This window comes from Anoplolepis gracilipes, chromosome 8, assembly GCF_047496725.1.
Source record: "Anoplolepis gracilipes chromosome 8, ASM4749672v1, whole genome shotgun sequence".
NCBI lineage: Eukaryota > Metazoa > Arthropoda > Insecta > Hymenoptera > Formicidae > Anoplolepis > Anoplolepis gracilipes.
The window spans coordinates 3710978-3726339 of NC_132977.1; the positions used below are offsets into that span (position 1 = coordinate 3710978).

The following is a 15362-nucleotide window of genomic DNA, read 5'->3' on the forward strand; positions in this document are numbered from 1 at the left end:
TCAGACAGGATCATAATCTCAGAAGTACCTGCAAAAGTCTTTCACATAAAATTTAATCAAATTCCAATGCAGAAAAACACTCGCGAACAAAGAGAAATTAAAAAACTTTGTGCTTAAGCAAGAAAAAAAAAAAAAAAAAAAAAAGATTTTTTTTAATATACATATATATGGTTTCCTTTGTTTCAATTAATAAATGCAAAATACATATAATGAGTACCAAGTAGCATAAAACCGGTTTTAATCTCACAATAAGGGATTTCATAACAACATGTCAGGCGGTAACAGAAATCTCGTAAATCTTGTTTATTAAATCCCGCATGATTAATTGATAAGAGCAAGGAATACAATCATTCTCGCGTGGCTCGCTCTGAAAGATTTTAATATAAATATTTTATAAGTATCTGTATATTTTACCAACAATCCTGCAACGATCCTACAGATTGATCGAGTTAAACGGAAGACTAAAATTTTAATATTTGCCAAGTTATTATGCGGAGAGAAAAATATTCGTCTTTCTCTGTATTAATCACAGTGTGAGTATTTTTTTTTTCAGCATTGAATTCTTCTTCAGAAAGCTCAAAATACGGAAGAAGCAAAGGGATGAATTATTGGCGATATTGAAAGCCATTTCTATTTACGGCGATGAATGCATACGCGAGTGGATGCAAATATATTCCTCGGTGCATCGATGCAACCACTCGTTTCAATTGAGACTAAATTAAGGACGCGCTCGAAATCAACACACGTCCATACACACTTTGTCCACTCGTAATTCTCAATCTCTATCCTGATTGTAACATGTAAAAATGATGGACGATACGAATAAAAAACAATCAACATCCATAATTAAGATATTCTCATGTTTCTCTCGCATGAGTAACCAGTCTCTGCAAATCTCTAATTGGTTCGGCGCGTCAGCAATCGATCTTTCTCGAGTTTCTTTCTTCCCCAGGTCACTCTTCGTGACGTCAACGGGGAGAGGATCTCGTAGTTTCCTTTGACGTGGAGATCCGCCAACGATCAAAAGGACCCGAAACGGAACGCGCGGGCGAATTTATTCGTGGCGTCTCTGCATTAAACGACCATCGGCTCGATGATTGAAGCCGAGATATCTCGACTGTCATTCGGGTCATTAGTTTTACTCCGACAATCATCGACAATGAAGTGTCTCTGGATTGACGTGCGTGGGCGGCGCGGAATCTGATCTAAATGACTGGCCCGCGATGACGAAACGCGTGGTGTTGGTAGCAACGCGGTGATATTGATTTTATGATACAATACGGCAACGAGGTGGAGCCGTTGCAGCTCCAGTGCTGTCGTACACGCCGCCATATTTGTTTCCCCCTCGGCAGGCCAGGCAAAGGACTGCGGGAAGCGCGATTTTCTACGGTTCGCGAAGGACCGGCGAGTCGTCCTCTGCCATTGCGTAAGTACACAGATCGAAGGACTTAGACGCAACTCTCCAACGATCGTCCGCGCGCGTTTTCCGCTCGCGGATATTTCAAGGAAAAGCGCGGACCCCGAGCGGGGGTGACATCCCCTCGACGCGAGCGGTGGCGGATTCGCGCTCGCGACTTGAAACACGCGTAAACAACGTGTGTGACAGGTGCTTGACAGGTGGTTGTCTTGACAAGAAACTATCCCCCCCTCCCCTCGCACACACACAAGTCTCTGCGACGCGGTCGAGTGCTGTTTTTATTTGAACGCGTGCTTGTCATTCAAGTGCTTGACGCCCGCGTGTCCGTGACGACATCGCCGGCTTAATCAATGAGAAATGCAGGAAAGCAACAAATTCCTTTGCATATTTCGCAAGATAGTTCCAGTGATCGACTTAGTGGGCCATCGAATTATTTTAATGTCGACAAAAATCATTTCAAGAGAGTGTCCTGTGTCGAGAAGGAAATAATGTAAATGACGCGTGGAGAAACCTCATGAGTTTTTCCATACGTTTTATACTTAAACGTTTTTCTAAATCTTTCCAATTAAAATTTAACGCCAGTTGAAAATAATACCATCATCGGATGGAAACTGCAGTCATAAAGTCCTGGATTTAATTCATGTATTAATTACATCTCTGGGCAACAAAATCTTTCAGTAAAGGGTTTTTCTTTCTTACGTTATGGAATTGTTATAAATTATAAAAGTGAAGTTAATCCAAGTGTGTAGTCAGGGCAGTAAATCTAGCGTAAAAGCGTGTTTTCATATAATCGTGCGATCGATCGTTCTAGAGCACGTGTCAATCATGCTTCCGTCTGTTTGATTAAACAAAAACTAGATACATTCATTTTATTTCTGTTTTCTCCTTGATGGATATACAATGTTCATTGAATAGTAGCAGTATTTATAATACAATTCCCACAAGATCTATTTAAGAGAAAGAAAAAAATTGATATTATCTTTAGTGTATACAGTGATTTAATTATAACATTTCTATATTTTATTCTACAATTATAATATATTATATTTAATATTTTCTATCATTTTCTCTAATTATATTTTATTTATTTCATTCGTAGCGTAGTTGAAAATGTTAAATAAATTATTTCGTACAAAGTTGTGGCGCTAGCTGGAAATAGATAGTAGATATCTATAGCCTTCGTAACTAGATGTAAAACGTATCCTGTAAAAAAAAAAAACCGATAAGTGGATTATTATCGAGCGATAAAGGTGACGCTGGTCCACCGGTAAATTGAGAATACGTACGGAAATACGTCTGTAGTTGCGGACGAAAGGTCTTTGCGCTGAATAATTTAAAACCAGGTGATCGATTCTCAGGTGAGTCGCGCGACAAACTCTATTCCAGCCGACCTCATTTAGGATTCGATCGAATCACATAATTATACCGCATAATAACATTGATGCGCACGTTTCCATGTTACATATCTACAATCACGTATATTATTACACTCGTAGATTACTATAAAGACAACGCAGATCTTGCGATAGTTCAGCTTGTCAACGATACTAATATTTTTCCTAAAAAAAAAAAAAAAAAAAAAAGACCTATATATATATATATATATATATATATATCAAATTAATTAACCTTAATGTACGAAAATTTATGAGACTTTAGTCGTTATTTATCCCTCCGTTTTTCTTCGCTTCCATCTATTCTAACTTAATTGCAGACTACTTATATAGACGGATATAGATTTACCTTGTATCACAACACGAAGAGATAAGTAAGTTACTGCAGAGAATCGCCGGTACCTATATATTTCCATGCTGATCGATATGAAATATTGATGTTGATATGCGCGCTAGATTCGACTTGCGTGCCCCGATGCGGTAAACGATAGGCAAGAGATGGACGCGCGTTTGTGGAAAACCGCATAAAACTGAGGCGCCGCACCGTCTGAGAGCTTAAAAGCGCTCGATAAAATTATGTTGCGTTACATGCGAACCCCCTTATTTCTATTCGCTCGCACTTTCTCAGGCCAGGTTCCTTCGTTCTCTTTCCAGTCAAACTTCACATGTCGCGAAGGTCGTCGGCGAAACTGTGTCACGATATCGCGATACCAGCTTATTTTGCGTAGCGAAATAAAGAGAGACGTGGTTGCTTTATTCTTGAAAGAGAAAATATTTTTTTTTTTTTTTTTTTTTTTTGTAATCATCAGATATAGATCTTGCTTATTGAAAAAATCATTATAATGAAAACAATATAGAAAAGTCAAGAGGAGATTGTATATTTATGTTTTGCGGGGGTTGTAAAAAGTTTTATAGGATTCTTGGAGAAAGTATACTTTGATATATTAGAAAAGATATATAGATTATAAAAATTTTACGACTGACACACCAGTTGTCTCTAAATGTCGGTCGGAAATTGTTCTCAGAATTGATCTACGTATATCATAAATATCCCTAATAAATCTCGTATGACTCACAGCTGCCTTCCGGCAGATTGCAATTGGAAACATGAAGGATAAAAAAGTTACGCTGTTATTTTTTTGTCGATCATTTTAATCGAGCGCATGAAACGTGGATGGTTGTCGACCTAGTTGAGAAACTTTGCATAGGCCATCATCCGCAATGCATATACACCTAATTTCACATCAGGCAACTGGAAATTATTACATTTCGCTTTAGCCTACTTTATATTTTGCTATAGTTTCTTCACGATTTCATCGTGATACCTGATTACGTCAAAAACTTTCTTCAGAAAAAAACCACGATTACACTGATTCAATATTTAATTCAGAAGTTTAATTCGGAGTAAAAATTCCTAAAAATTACAATTTGCTTGGAGTAAGCTTTGAAGTGACTTTTTACGAGTATTAAAGAAAATGATGGATGTGAGTTGATCTCGAATTGTGAATTCACGTCGTCGCAAAAATTTGAAAAAAATTGTAGCCGCAAGGGTCTATCTCTGAAGATCATTCCGCATCATCATCCTTCTCTTTAGACGTCTTCGCGACATATATAATGACGTCAACTGCGGTAAGCGTCAGCGCACGTTGCAGTTTGTCTACGCGCAGTCGCGCGGCTACGCGGATCGATCGCACGTCTTCGTGAAAGGTTCCACATCGCACGAGGACCAGGACGGAATATGCGCGCGGGTGGTGGACTCGTCCTGCGGTAAAAAGAAGAGACTTCCCTTGCGTGGAAACTTCTGACGAAGTGAATGGATCCGATGATGCAAACGTGCGCTCGCGTTTCTACGTAAAGTGGGCTTCGATAAGCTCCGCGAGAAACCCAAAGATCAGTGCTAAGTGCTATAACTAATGTACTTGTCAGCCTTAACTTGGCTGTGCCGCGTCGTCGAGCTTGCGATGTAATCTAACGGGATGTCGCGGCGACGTGAATTTTATACGCATTAAATTCCGCAAGATGTAAACAAGCAGTGCGGGGAAGAAATACAATCAAGATCACGACTCTTGGCGATTGAGAATTCTCTGAGAGATCCGCCCCGATTGACGAAGCTATCTCTTTTTAAGGTAATTTCATTCTCCGTCCAGAAACACACGCGTGGCAGGCCTTATCGCACGCGATAAGAGCTTCCGACTTATGTAACAAATATATGACTTGATTTAAAGATTTTTATTCGACGTATCTTATCAGAATGTTAGAGAACTCGAGAACAAAGCACCATCTTTACGAATGCTGATGCAAAATAGCAAGAATCATCGGCTGATTTATAAACTGTTGTTAAATCATCGTCGACTTTATTTGAATCCAGGAGCGAATGTAAATAGCGTCTTTATTCGACGCAATACATCAGTCATACATTCGTATAAAATGAACGATCGCGTGTAGAGAGAAAGAAAGAGAGAGACGATCGATTGGTGACCGATCGAGCGATCAATCCAACCAGGATGCCGAAACCAGTTCCAGTGGAGAACCTGGTGATTCCGCCGCAGGATGGCCGGATTTGCGGCACGATATGCATCTGTCAGATGACGATGGTGCTGTCCTCAGTCGCATTGGTGTACCTCACAGTCGCGATCTACATGCCATGGGGACGGGCCTCCGCGTCGGGCATCAGCGAGGTGCCCGCGATGTGTACGACAATTCGCGCGGTGAACGCCGACAATTGCGACTGGGGTAGCTGCGGCGAGTGGTGCCTGTCCAAGACGTCCGGGCCGTGCGCGCAGATCCACGTGAATCTACGCAGGAACGGCTCGACGATTTTATTAGCGAACTGTACGAACACGACGAACAAAACGTGCTACGGCATCGACCAGGAGAACGCGAAGCGTTCCAAGTGCATCGCCGACGAGTGTCGGAATCTCACCGGCACCTTCAACTGCTCCGCGGGCACCTGCATCAACATTACCGACGCCTTCGAGTGTATGTTCCACGACACGGATCCACCGCTCAAGTGTTCCGGTCGTCGCGGGAAGATCACCTGCATCGACATAGACGGTCTGTTCAACTGTAACCGCGGTACCTGCGAGCGCATACGCACTCCGTACAATTGTGACCGCAGATGCGTCGACATCCCGACCAGAAACAAGAATATGATTCTCATGAGCGGGGACAAAGTGTACTTGAGCCAGTGCGAGCGAGCGATAGACGTGGAGACCAATCGAGAGATCTGGCACGAGGATCGCGGTGACGTCATGATGGCGTCCTGTTACGGGATCTTCAATTCCACGCTGGGCGTGGAGGCGGTTGATTGCATCAACGGTTCCGTGTTGGAAAAGGATCTGCTGACCGACCTGACCAACTTCACGTACCTATCCTATCTATTTATATACGCCACGAAACCACTTGACAAGCAAGTCGCGCCACCCGAGCACACCCTGATCATCGCCAACGAGAGTCGATTGCTCATCAATCTCGAGGGATGCGTCAACACGCTTCGGGACGAATGCAAGGAGTTTCTTCACAGATACGGCAAGGACGGATCCGATCATAACGCTCGCGCCAGATTCCCATGTTACTATGCAGAGGACAACACAGGTGTAGTCGTGTCTCGCTTCGATCTCGAAACGACCTATAAAGAGTTTCTGATCGCCCTAATTCTGCCGAGTGTCCTGTTTGTTGTCAGCTGTCTGACTCTGATCTTCTGTCAGAGGACAGTCGTCGTCGGGGACGACGCTAAAATGAGGTTCAAGGGCAAGCCCGGCACGCTGGTCTCGATAGAGAGGAGCGCGTCGGGTAACTTAGGGGATGCTGGCGGAGGAGATTCTGTTATGGCGCTCTGAGATCCGTCACGTAAGAAACATTTCAGTTCGGCAGAAAATGGTCGCGGTCTCAAGGCATGATTATATAGCTGATTACATTTTTGATCCCTCCAAATTAGAAGAAGTTTAAGAGATTAAGATTTCTTGTAACTCACAATCAGATCAAGCGGATCAGTCGATCTAATTAATTGTAAAATCGTGCCTCTCATTCGAAATTTCAAAGTACAAGATCGTTTACGATAATCACTTTTATATTATAATTAATAAGCTTTGTCATTGTGTGTAGCAATTTCTCTTACAATTAGTTTGTATATCTAAATCGTATATATTTATATTTATATAAGCATGGCATGATATAAAGAGATAATGTAATTTTAATAAAATATAAATTCTAGACTAAAGAATAAGTACGTTGAATTTTTCTTTTTTTCCAATGCATTATTATAAAATCTTTTCTTTAATCTTTTGATCTTAAGGAAATATGTAAAGAGCTTTGGATGATTTTGTAGAATATTTCAAAATAAGAGCCACGTATTTTTCTCTTTAATTCTTACTCATATTCAATTTTAATATAAATCAATAGATAAATAAATAAAAACAAATGTTGAATAAAAATCTTATGATGTTAACAACATAATCCATAAATATAAAGATGTATTTCGAATCTGGATTGAAATTTTGCTCGTAAATTATTTTTAAATTGACATATTATTATTATTTATTGCATTTAGAACAGATGTAAAGAGTTTTCCTTCAATTTTGTGCTATTCTACAAAATCCAAAGTTCATTAAAATCGGGAAGAGAAATCTGTAAAACAGTTCCTCCGGTAGACAATTACGGTCATTTTTATTGCAATATATTGCAATGCATATATATTTCTTAATGTTGTGTTAACAGGCATTCCCCTCCTGGAGGAGAGTCCGGCTCGTCAGTCGATATTCTCCCTGCGCGGGCATTATTGAGGTGTGGGGAGGGGGGGAACGCGTGATCAAAAAATTCTCATCTTGCAATTTAATAAAACAAAAAAGCCGCACGTGCACATTCCTGCAAAGATATCAAGAAAAGAAGGGAGGAGGAACGGGTAACGAACAAAAAATAAAATACCAAGGTCAAGAAGAATTTATCTACTCGCACTGCCTGCACCAAATATTTGGAAGAACGCACATGCATGCTTATGTGACATGAAGAGGTGACATCGAACAATTCGGCACGATTCTCTCGTCGAAAGGGACATAATTGCTACAAGAGACAAGGAGATTCACACTCGAGTTTGGCATCTTTTACACACGACACGTTTGTAGTCTTTTAAGAGTTCCCCTTTTCTGATTGATTTGCCGTGACTAGTAGTCAAGAGTAATACTAACATCCAAGAAACGCGCCTTTGCCGATGGATGATCGACTCGAGACGAGCTCTCGCTAACTTGCTTCATTAATTATTTAATTCATCGTAAACATTAGAAGTACACGAATAGATATACAAGCGATCCAGTAACATTGGTGCAAACAATCGACGGCCTACATAAGCTCGAAGATCTTCTTCATATCAAGAACCATTATATTCAAAGCTTAGAATTTTTCAAGTCGACGCAATTTTTATAAGTACCTACTTTACTCGAATTAAACAAACTTGATTTCAATTCTGATTAATCGTTATTTGATTACCATACTCTATCAGACTTTACATATCTCGTTCAATCTCGAATATTTTGTGTCAAACCATTATTTTCAATCATCACAGATTAATTAGCCGTGTTGCAAAATATAATATTTAATTCCTCTTCGTTATTTCAAAGAGTCAAAGAAAATTACTTCCACTATCGCTGGATAAAAGAAAATCTCACGATGCGAGTTAAGATGCGGTAAGACTATAAAAAGCACGTTTCTCACACGCGTTTTCGATCGGCCACGTGAATCGTGGTCGCTGTCCGCATCTTCCGGGTATTTTCAAGTGTCACGAGTAGGGCCCGCACGTGGCCCATAAAAGCCGCAGCCATGGAGTCCGACGAATCGACGGTGATAATGGGCGTCCAGGTGGAGGAATCCAAGATTGGCGCCATGCTCGAGAAGGCCAAGTTTTACACCTCCGTCTGTATGGGCACCACGGCTATCCTCGCGGTCTTCGCCTTCCTGTTTCTGATACCGTTCGTCGTCGAGCCGGCGATATCCACCATACTGGCGGATTTTTCGCCGCACCCAGTTGCTTGCATGACCACGAGTCACGTTTATGCGGAGGGCCTGAAGAATTGTTCGTGGGCCAGTTGCAGAGAAGGTGAGTTCTCTTCCTCGGGGAGTCTTGTCTCTTAAGAAATTGCCTAAGAATTCAGACACATTTTTGTCTGAATTTTTAGATCTGGATGTTTGAAAATAATTTCAGACAACCCGTCTTAATTCATCAGAGTCATTTTTTCGAAAGTTCATAAGAACGTATGAAAATGCGGACAGGGCAAAAAACTTCAGATACTTTGTCTGCAGTTATATTTTACAGAAGTAAAAAACTGCTTAAGAATTCAAACATATTTTTGTCTAAATTTTAAGAGATCTGGTAATTTCAGACAAATCTGTCTTCATCATCAGAGTCATCTTTTTCTGAGAAGTGCAGAAAACCGTTTAAAAATTCAGATAGTGTATAAAAAAACACTTTGAAGTTTCAGTCAACATAACTCGAATGATTAAGACACTCAATCTGAAATTACTTTCAGACACTGGATCTAAAAATTCGGACAAAAATTATTAAAATTCTTAAACAATTTTTTACAGTCGTTGATATCAAAATGTAACATCGATTGCCACCGTAGGTTGTACCAGTGCCGCGATTCGTTGTCATCAGATTAAGGTCAACTATACCAGACTCCCATACGAGGAGTTCGTGGCAAAGCCGTTAGGCTCGGTGCCTTGGGACGTCGCCGACACTGAATTTTTCGTCAACACGGAAGGTTGTGGTTACCCACCCACGGTTAACTGTTCCGCTTTCGCGAAGAAATACGCCTACGAAAATACGGGAAAGATATTTCCCTGCTACTACAGCAGAACGCATCCAGAAACAGTTGTTGCAAGGTACGATCGATAAAGCGAAAGATAGCGAAGGAGATTCAAACTCGTCGAGGTACCATTTTCAACGAGCTTCACGATCGTTGAATAAGCATATAATCGGCAGTTATCATTTATATCGATTTCCGACTAACATAAAGTATATAACACCCTATTTTTATATCCGCAGATATTCGTGGGATGAAAATCTCAGGCACTTGGTGTTGGCCCTGATCGTGCCCATCGTGCTCTTCGCCGCGACACTAGGTGTGTTATGCTACTGGTATTGTCCGCCGATGGGCAAAACCTGCGGCGGACCGGGTCGCAATCTAATCGACAAGTATGCTAGAAAGGAAGAGTAAGTGTATGTACGCAGTGCCCGATTTGATTCAGCAATATTTTTTCACAGAATTTTTTTTCTCTTTAAATTTTAGAGCGATCGAATTTAATATTGTAAACTAAAAAAATGTAAAAAAACAAAAATCTTGAATATTTTTATTTTATATTAATTTATTTATATTAATTTTTGTATGATTTATTTTTTATATATTTTCTTTTTATATTATTTATTAATATTAATTTTTATATTAATTTATTGTTTTATATAATTTATTTCGTGTTCATTGTATTAATTTAAAAGAATAATTCATTTTAATTATATGTCACAAATATTTTTTTTTTCTTTAATTTTTGACACTTGAACATTTTTTACATTTATAAGATTCAATTATCAAAGTAATGCTTCCGTATCTTATGTTACTTCTATTGCTCTTTTGGTAATACCATTTTCACAGAATTATTTTCCTCTTTAAATTTTAGAGCGATCGAATTTAATATTGTAAACTAAAAAAATGTAAAAGGATAAATATCTTGAATATTTTCATTTTATATTAATTTATTTATATTAATTTTTGTATGATTTATTTTTTATATATTTCCTTTTTATTATATATTATTTATTTATATTAATTTTTATATTAATTTATTATTTTATATAATTTATTTTGTATTAATTATATTAATTTAAAAGAATAATTCATTTTAATTACATGTCACAAATATTCTTTTCTTTAATTTTTGACACTTGAACATTTTTTACATTTATAAGATTCCAATTGTCAAAGTAATGCTTCCGTATCTTATGTTACTTTTATTGTTCTTTTGGTAATATCGTTCTGGCTTTTACAGCATCTTGGCAGAAGACGAGTTTGAGGAAGACGAAGAGGAATACTGACTGCTACCAAGGGCTCACCCCCCGGCACGGGAGTGATGCCAACGAAATGATCTCCGAATGGCTCCAGCGTACTTTACTTTATAAATTTAAGAGATCGAGAGAAATAGTGTTTTTTTTAGAAGAAAAAGATTTGCGAAGAGCGAGCAAATGTGTCTCGTTGTTAACGCTTCTTACGAGTTTACTTGAAACTATGCTTCTAACACTACGTCCGACTTACTTTGTTCTTTAAATCTGCTCTGGATCATGCTTTCAATAAATGAAACATGCGTCTAGGTTTACGTCAGTGATATAAAAATATTTCTCTCTTTTTCTCTCTCTCTCTCTCTCTCTCTCTCTCTCTCTCTCTCTCTCTCTCTCTCTCTCTCTCTTTCTCTATCTCAACATTACAATTGTGCACTGAGGATTAGTTGTACGCACTTATTCGATATAAAGATGACGTCGGATTTACATAAATAAAAATTAGCAAAGTAACAAATCGGAGAACATCATTCGTAAAGACTCGCGCGAGCGACTAGTAGACCTTAAATTTATGATGTAAAGTAGGCCGTGGATGTGAGAGCACACGATGACTTTTCAATCATCTATCAGTATTCAATGAGGTATCAGTTCGAAACACATGGCAGTGCCATAATTCATTAATGAAAAGAAACATTACGTTATACGTTGCAAATTATAATTCAATTGATAACATCGATATCGAATGCTAATGCCTATTAAATTATTCAACAACGTAGCTGTATATTCTAAAATTTTGTAGAAATCAACGACGGGCTTCCGTGTGTTTCGAGCTTAACCGTGATAGAGAGGCGCGCCTTCCTATTTACGTGATATTCAAGCAAGAAGATAGTTTTTAAATGGCACAGATTTTAGGTTTTTTACAGCAGCAGCATCGGGTTTATATAGACTAAGTTACAATGGCCGTGAATTTACGACTGACAGTCACGTAAGCTGCCCTTTCGTGAAATATATCGATGGAAGCAGTGCGAGCTTGCGACTTGACGCAATTCACTAAGAAACGGACTCCAATGTGGACTCTGATCGAGCTAATCGCGTTACTCGCTGCACTAAATTATTATCATGTTTTCAAATTGCTTATTTAATTGTTCCTTTCTTAAATTTTTCATTAGCATTATTAATAAGTTTTTATTCTATTCTTACGCGATTGTTTTTTTTAAATAGACGAGATACTCTCTAATCCTCTGATATAAAAATAAATGAGATATATTTTAAAAATTAAAAAATAAATTTTCTCGTAATTATATATATCCTTTCAAGTAACAGAAAAAACAAGTTCTGATTCTATAGAGACTCTTTCAAAGGAAAATAATTCTGAATATCCATTATCGATATTGAGAAATGATATAAGCAATGTGTCAATATATTTCATCGGAGAAAAAGTGTGAAGCAAGTGACGCGAGATGCGCTTTCAAAATCCGCTTCCGCACCAAGAAACGTAAGTTAAGACTCTAGACCGTAAGTTAAGTCTGTGAATATTACCGATCGTAATACAATCGCGAAATCGATATAAGAGTTGTTACGAATTTTGTATGCGGACGCAAGTCACGTCGTGGATTCTAATTAGAGAAAAGATATATAAGATTAAATATACGAAAGAGAGAATACGCGCGCGCACGAATTAATGCATAAAATACTTGAGAACGCATGTATCGTGCGCATAGTTTATAGTTGCATATAGAGATACAAAAAAATAACTTTTAATTTGATTGTTTACAAGGAAGCGCGAACTTCCGTAAGCTAGAAACGACATTATTATTCACTATTGAATTCTCAGCAAATTATTCAGCAATAATTAAAAATGATAAATAATCTAATGTAGACAATAAGTTATTTTTAATTTTTTGATTGATGACGTTAATTTTACTAAAGTGAGATTCGGGTGAAAGGCGCATAAGACAATATGAGTATTATTAGATAATTGAATTGATTATCAATTTATAAGGAACAGAGAAACTAATATTTGCAGTATTAAATAGTTTATATTTTTTAAAATGTATTTCTTAGCTTTGTCAGTTGAGTTATGCAATTATTTTGAAAATTAAATATAAATATTATGAAATAATTGAATTAATGTGAAATTTAAATAATTTGATAATTAAATCATTTTGAAAATTAATTATTTTAAAAAATGCCACGAATTAAATGTTTTAACGTTCGTTTCTAAGCGTATGGAAAGCGTGTCGTAACCCTTTACATCTAGTATGGTTGTGAATCCTTACTCGGCCTTACTCTAGGTGTCCTTGACGTTAGAAGTTGCTGCCACGAGGTAGCAGCTTCCCGTGGACCCTGAGTTTTGGCACTCATTCCCCACTTGAAGCTTGCTAATTCTAATTTCCGTTATGACTGATCGTCTACGAGTCAATCGATTTTATTTAACGTAGTGCAATTTCGTCCGAGATTCAATTTTCTTTCATCGTCGGACTGGAATTTAGGTAATTTTTAAATGAGAGTGTTAAATGTGAATCACGTGTGATACGAGATTAAAAAGGAATCAAAATTAAAGACCAGATGATTTTAAATGATAAATATCGCGTTTGAAACATCATTGGAGCATCGAAATACAAATCGAAAGACTCCCGGCTTGTCTTGTCATGCACTCTTTTTGCGATAATTCTTGCTCAAAGATGCTCACGATCAACGAAACGACGGCGCAAATCAATCAAATTCATGTCCGCTTTTCGCAAAAAAAATTCGCAATCTAGTTTTTGCCATCAGGTATCATCGCGAGATTTTCATCCTCGGTTAGAATTAGAACTCTTGTGTGATATTAAAATTCAAGCTTTCAAGCGAAACATCAGGAAATCTCTTTACGCGGACAATCTTAGAAATGGTGATTCGCGTATAGCCAATAACTAACTCTCTCGCATCACGTATCGGTTTTAGTGCCAATTAAATTTGCTAGCTCGACTAGCCGATTGCAATCGTCGTAGAGACAGCATTTTGATAGAGTATTGCGAGAGAAGATTATTATATAGACTGGGGATCTCAAGCGGATATGGCTCTTAATGAAAACTTATTAGATTTCGTTCTATAAAGAACTTGAACCTATCTCTAAAATTCTCTTACTCTTCCAGTATTCGGATTAAACTCTTGATCCGTTTTCTTGTAAATAAAAAATATAAAAATTAATTGAAAATTGTTTAAATATAAAAAGAAGAATAATAGCTTTGAAGTATTCCGAATATAATATGTTTAATCTGTAAAACACTATTCTGGAAGATATAATCATAAAGAAAGTTTATTAATCGTGAATTATATATATATATGGAAAGGTTTAAGGGCCAAATATTTGTTTAAGATCCCTCCTTAGATAGGTAAACAAATTCTAATATATTCAGATTTATATGCAAGGGTGAAAAATGTAGCGTGAAAATTATTCAAGTGATTTTAACTGACAAGTAATTTAATCGAGAGCACGAGTTGAATAATGAAACAAGATATTACAAATTCTATTTCCATACACGATCTAGCTATTATATTTCGATCTGAAAGTAACGATCGAACCGATCGAGCGCTGTTTGATCGATTCGAAACACGCGTGCATGCAAACATTATACGATAATATATTATCTTTACATATATTATATGTCCTCTCGTAATGTTATTTGACTATTGTAATAGTACTCGCACTTACTACAGTTGAACATTTATATCATGCCGAGACATTATTTCTCTCTCTCTCTCTCTCTCTCTCTCTCTCTCTCTCTCTCTCTTTTTCCTTATATGCAAAAAAAGATCTATAATATATGAATGAGGAAATATATATATATCAATCTTCGAGATGCTTCCTTTCTCTCTACTCGAAAATTTTTAAACCGTTCATCGCTTCATACGCATAATTGTATCATAAATAAATATATATATATATATATTGTACATAATACATATATATATATACGGTATATATAAACCGTGCTCGTTCTGCGATAAACAAACGGACTATTGTAAATAAGAGATTGTACGACTTCGTTTAAAATATATAAAAATATCGTTTTCTGTTAAGAAAAGATTTTTTTTTCTATTCATAATCATTTCCTTGAGGTGCCGTTTTTCGAAAGGTACTTCAAATAATTTTTTATTTCACCTGTCAGTAAATTGAATTAATTAAATTTAACAGAAAAATATATTTTATGCTTTAATAATGCATATATGTATTATATATTTTTTCCCTTCACCCCTCATCATTTTTTAGCACTTTTCGTAATATATTTATAGGTATAAATTTTGACTAAAAATGTGACTATAAATAACTTATATATATATATACTTTTATTTAAATTATTACAAAATTATTTAAGAAACGAAATTTTATTTTGTTTAAAAGAATAGTTTTAAATTTGTAATCTGTCAATAAACTACAATATTTTAATAATAAAATTCAGTCGTACCGAGTCTGAACTGTGACATTGCATGGAAAATCCTCACATGTAATATGCGAAGATTACATAGTACT

At 37.1% G+C, this 15362-nt stretch overlaps 2 protein-coding genes across 2 annotated transcripts; both read left to right on the top strand.

The window, feature by feature from the left end:
• Positions 1-4935: 4935 nt before the first annotated feature.
• Positions 4936-7669, top strand: Teh3 (tipE homolog 3 phospholipid transfer protein). The gene is made up of 2 exons (XM_072897411.1): positions 4936-6660; positions 7528-7669. Exon 1 carries the CDS (start codon positions 5316-5318, stop codon positions 6648-6650), a length of 1335 nt encoding a protein of 444 aa, XP_072753512.1. The 5' UTR covers positions 4936-5315; the 3' UTR covers positions 6651-6660; positions 7528-7669.
• Positions 7670-8613: 944 nt separating this feature from the next.
• Teh2 (tipE homolog 2 phospholipid transfer protein) lies at positions 8614-15068 on the top strand. The gene is made up of 4 exons (XM_072897412.1): positions 8614-8899; positions 9426-9684; positions 9848-10015; positions 10846-15068. The coding sequence occupies exons 1-4, from the start codon at positions 8623-8625 to the stop codon at positions 10889-10891; spliced, it is 750 nt and encodes a 249-aa protein (XP_072753513.1). The 5' UTR covers positions 8614-8622; the 3' UTR covers positions 10892-15068.
• The last annotated feature ends 294 nt before the right edge of the window (positions 15069-15362 follow it).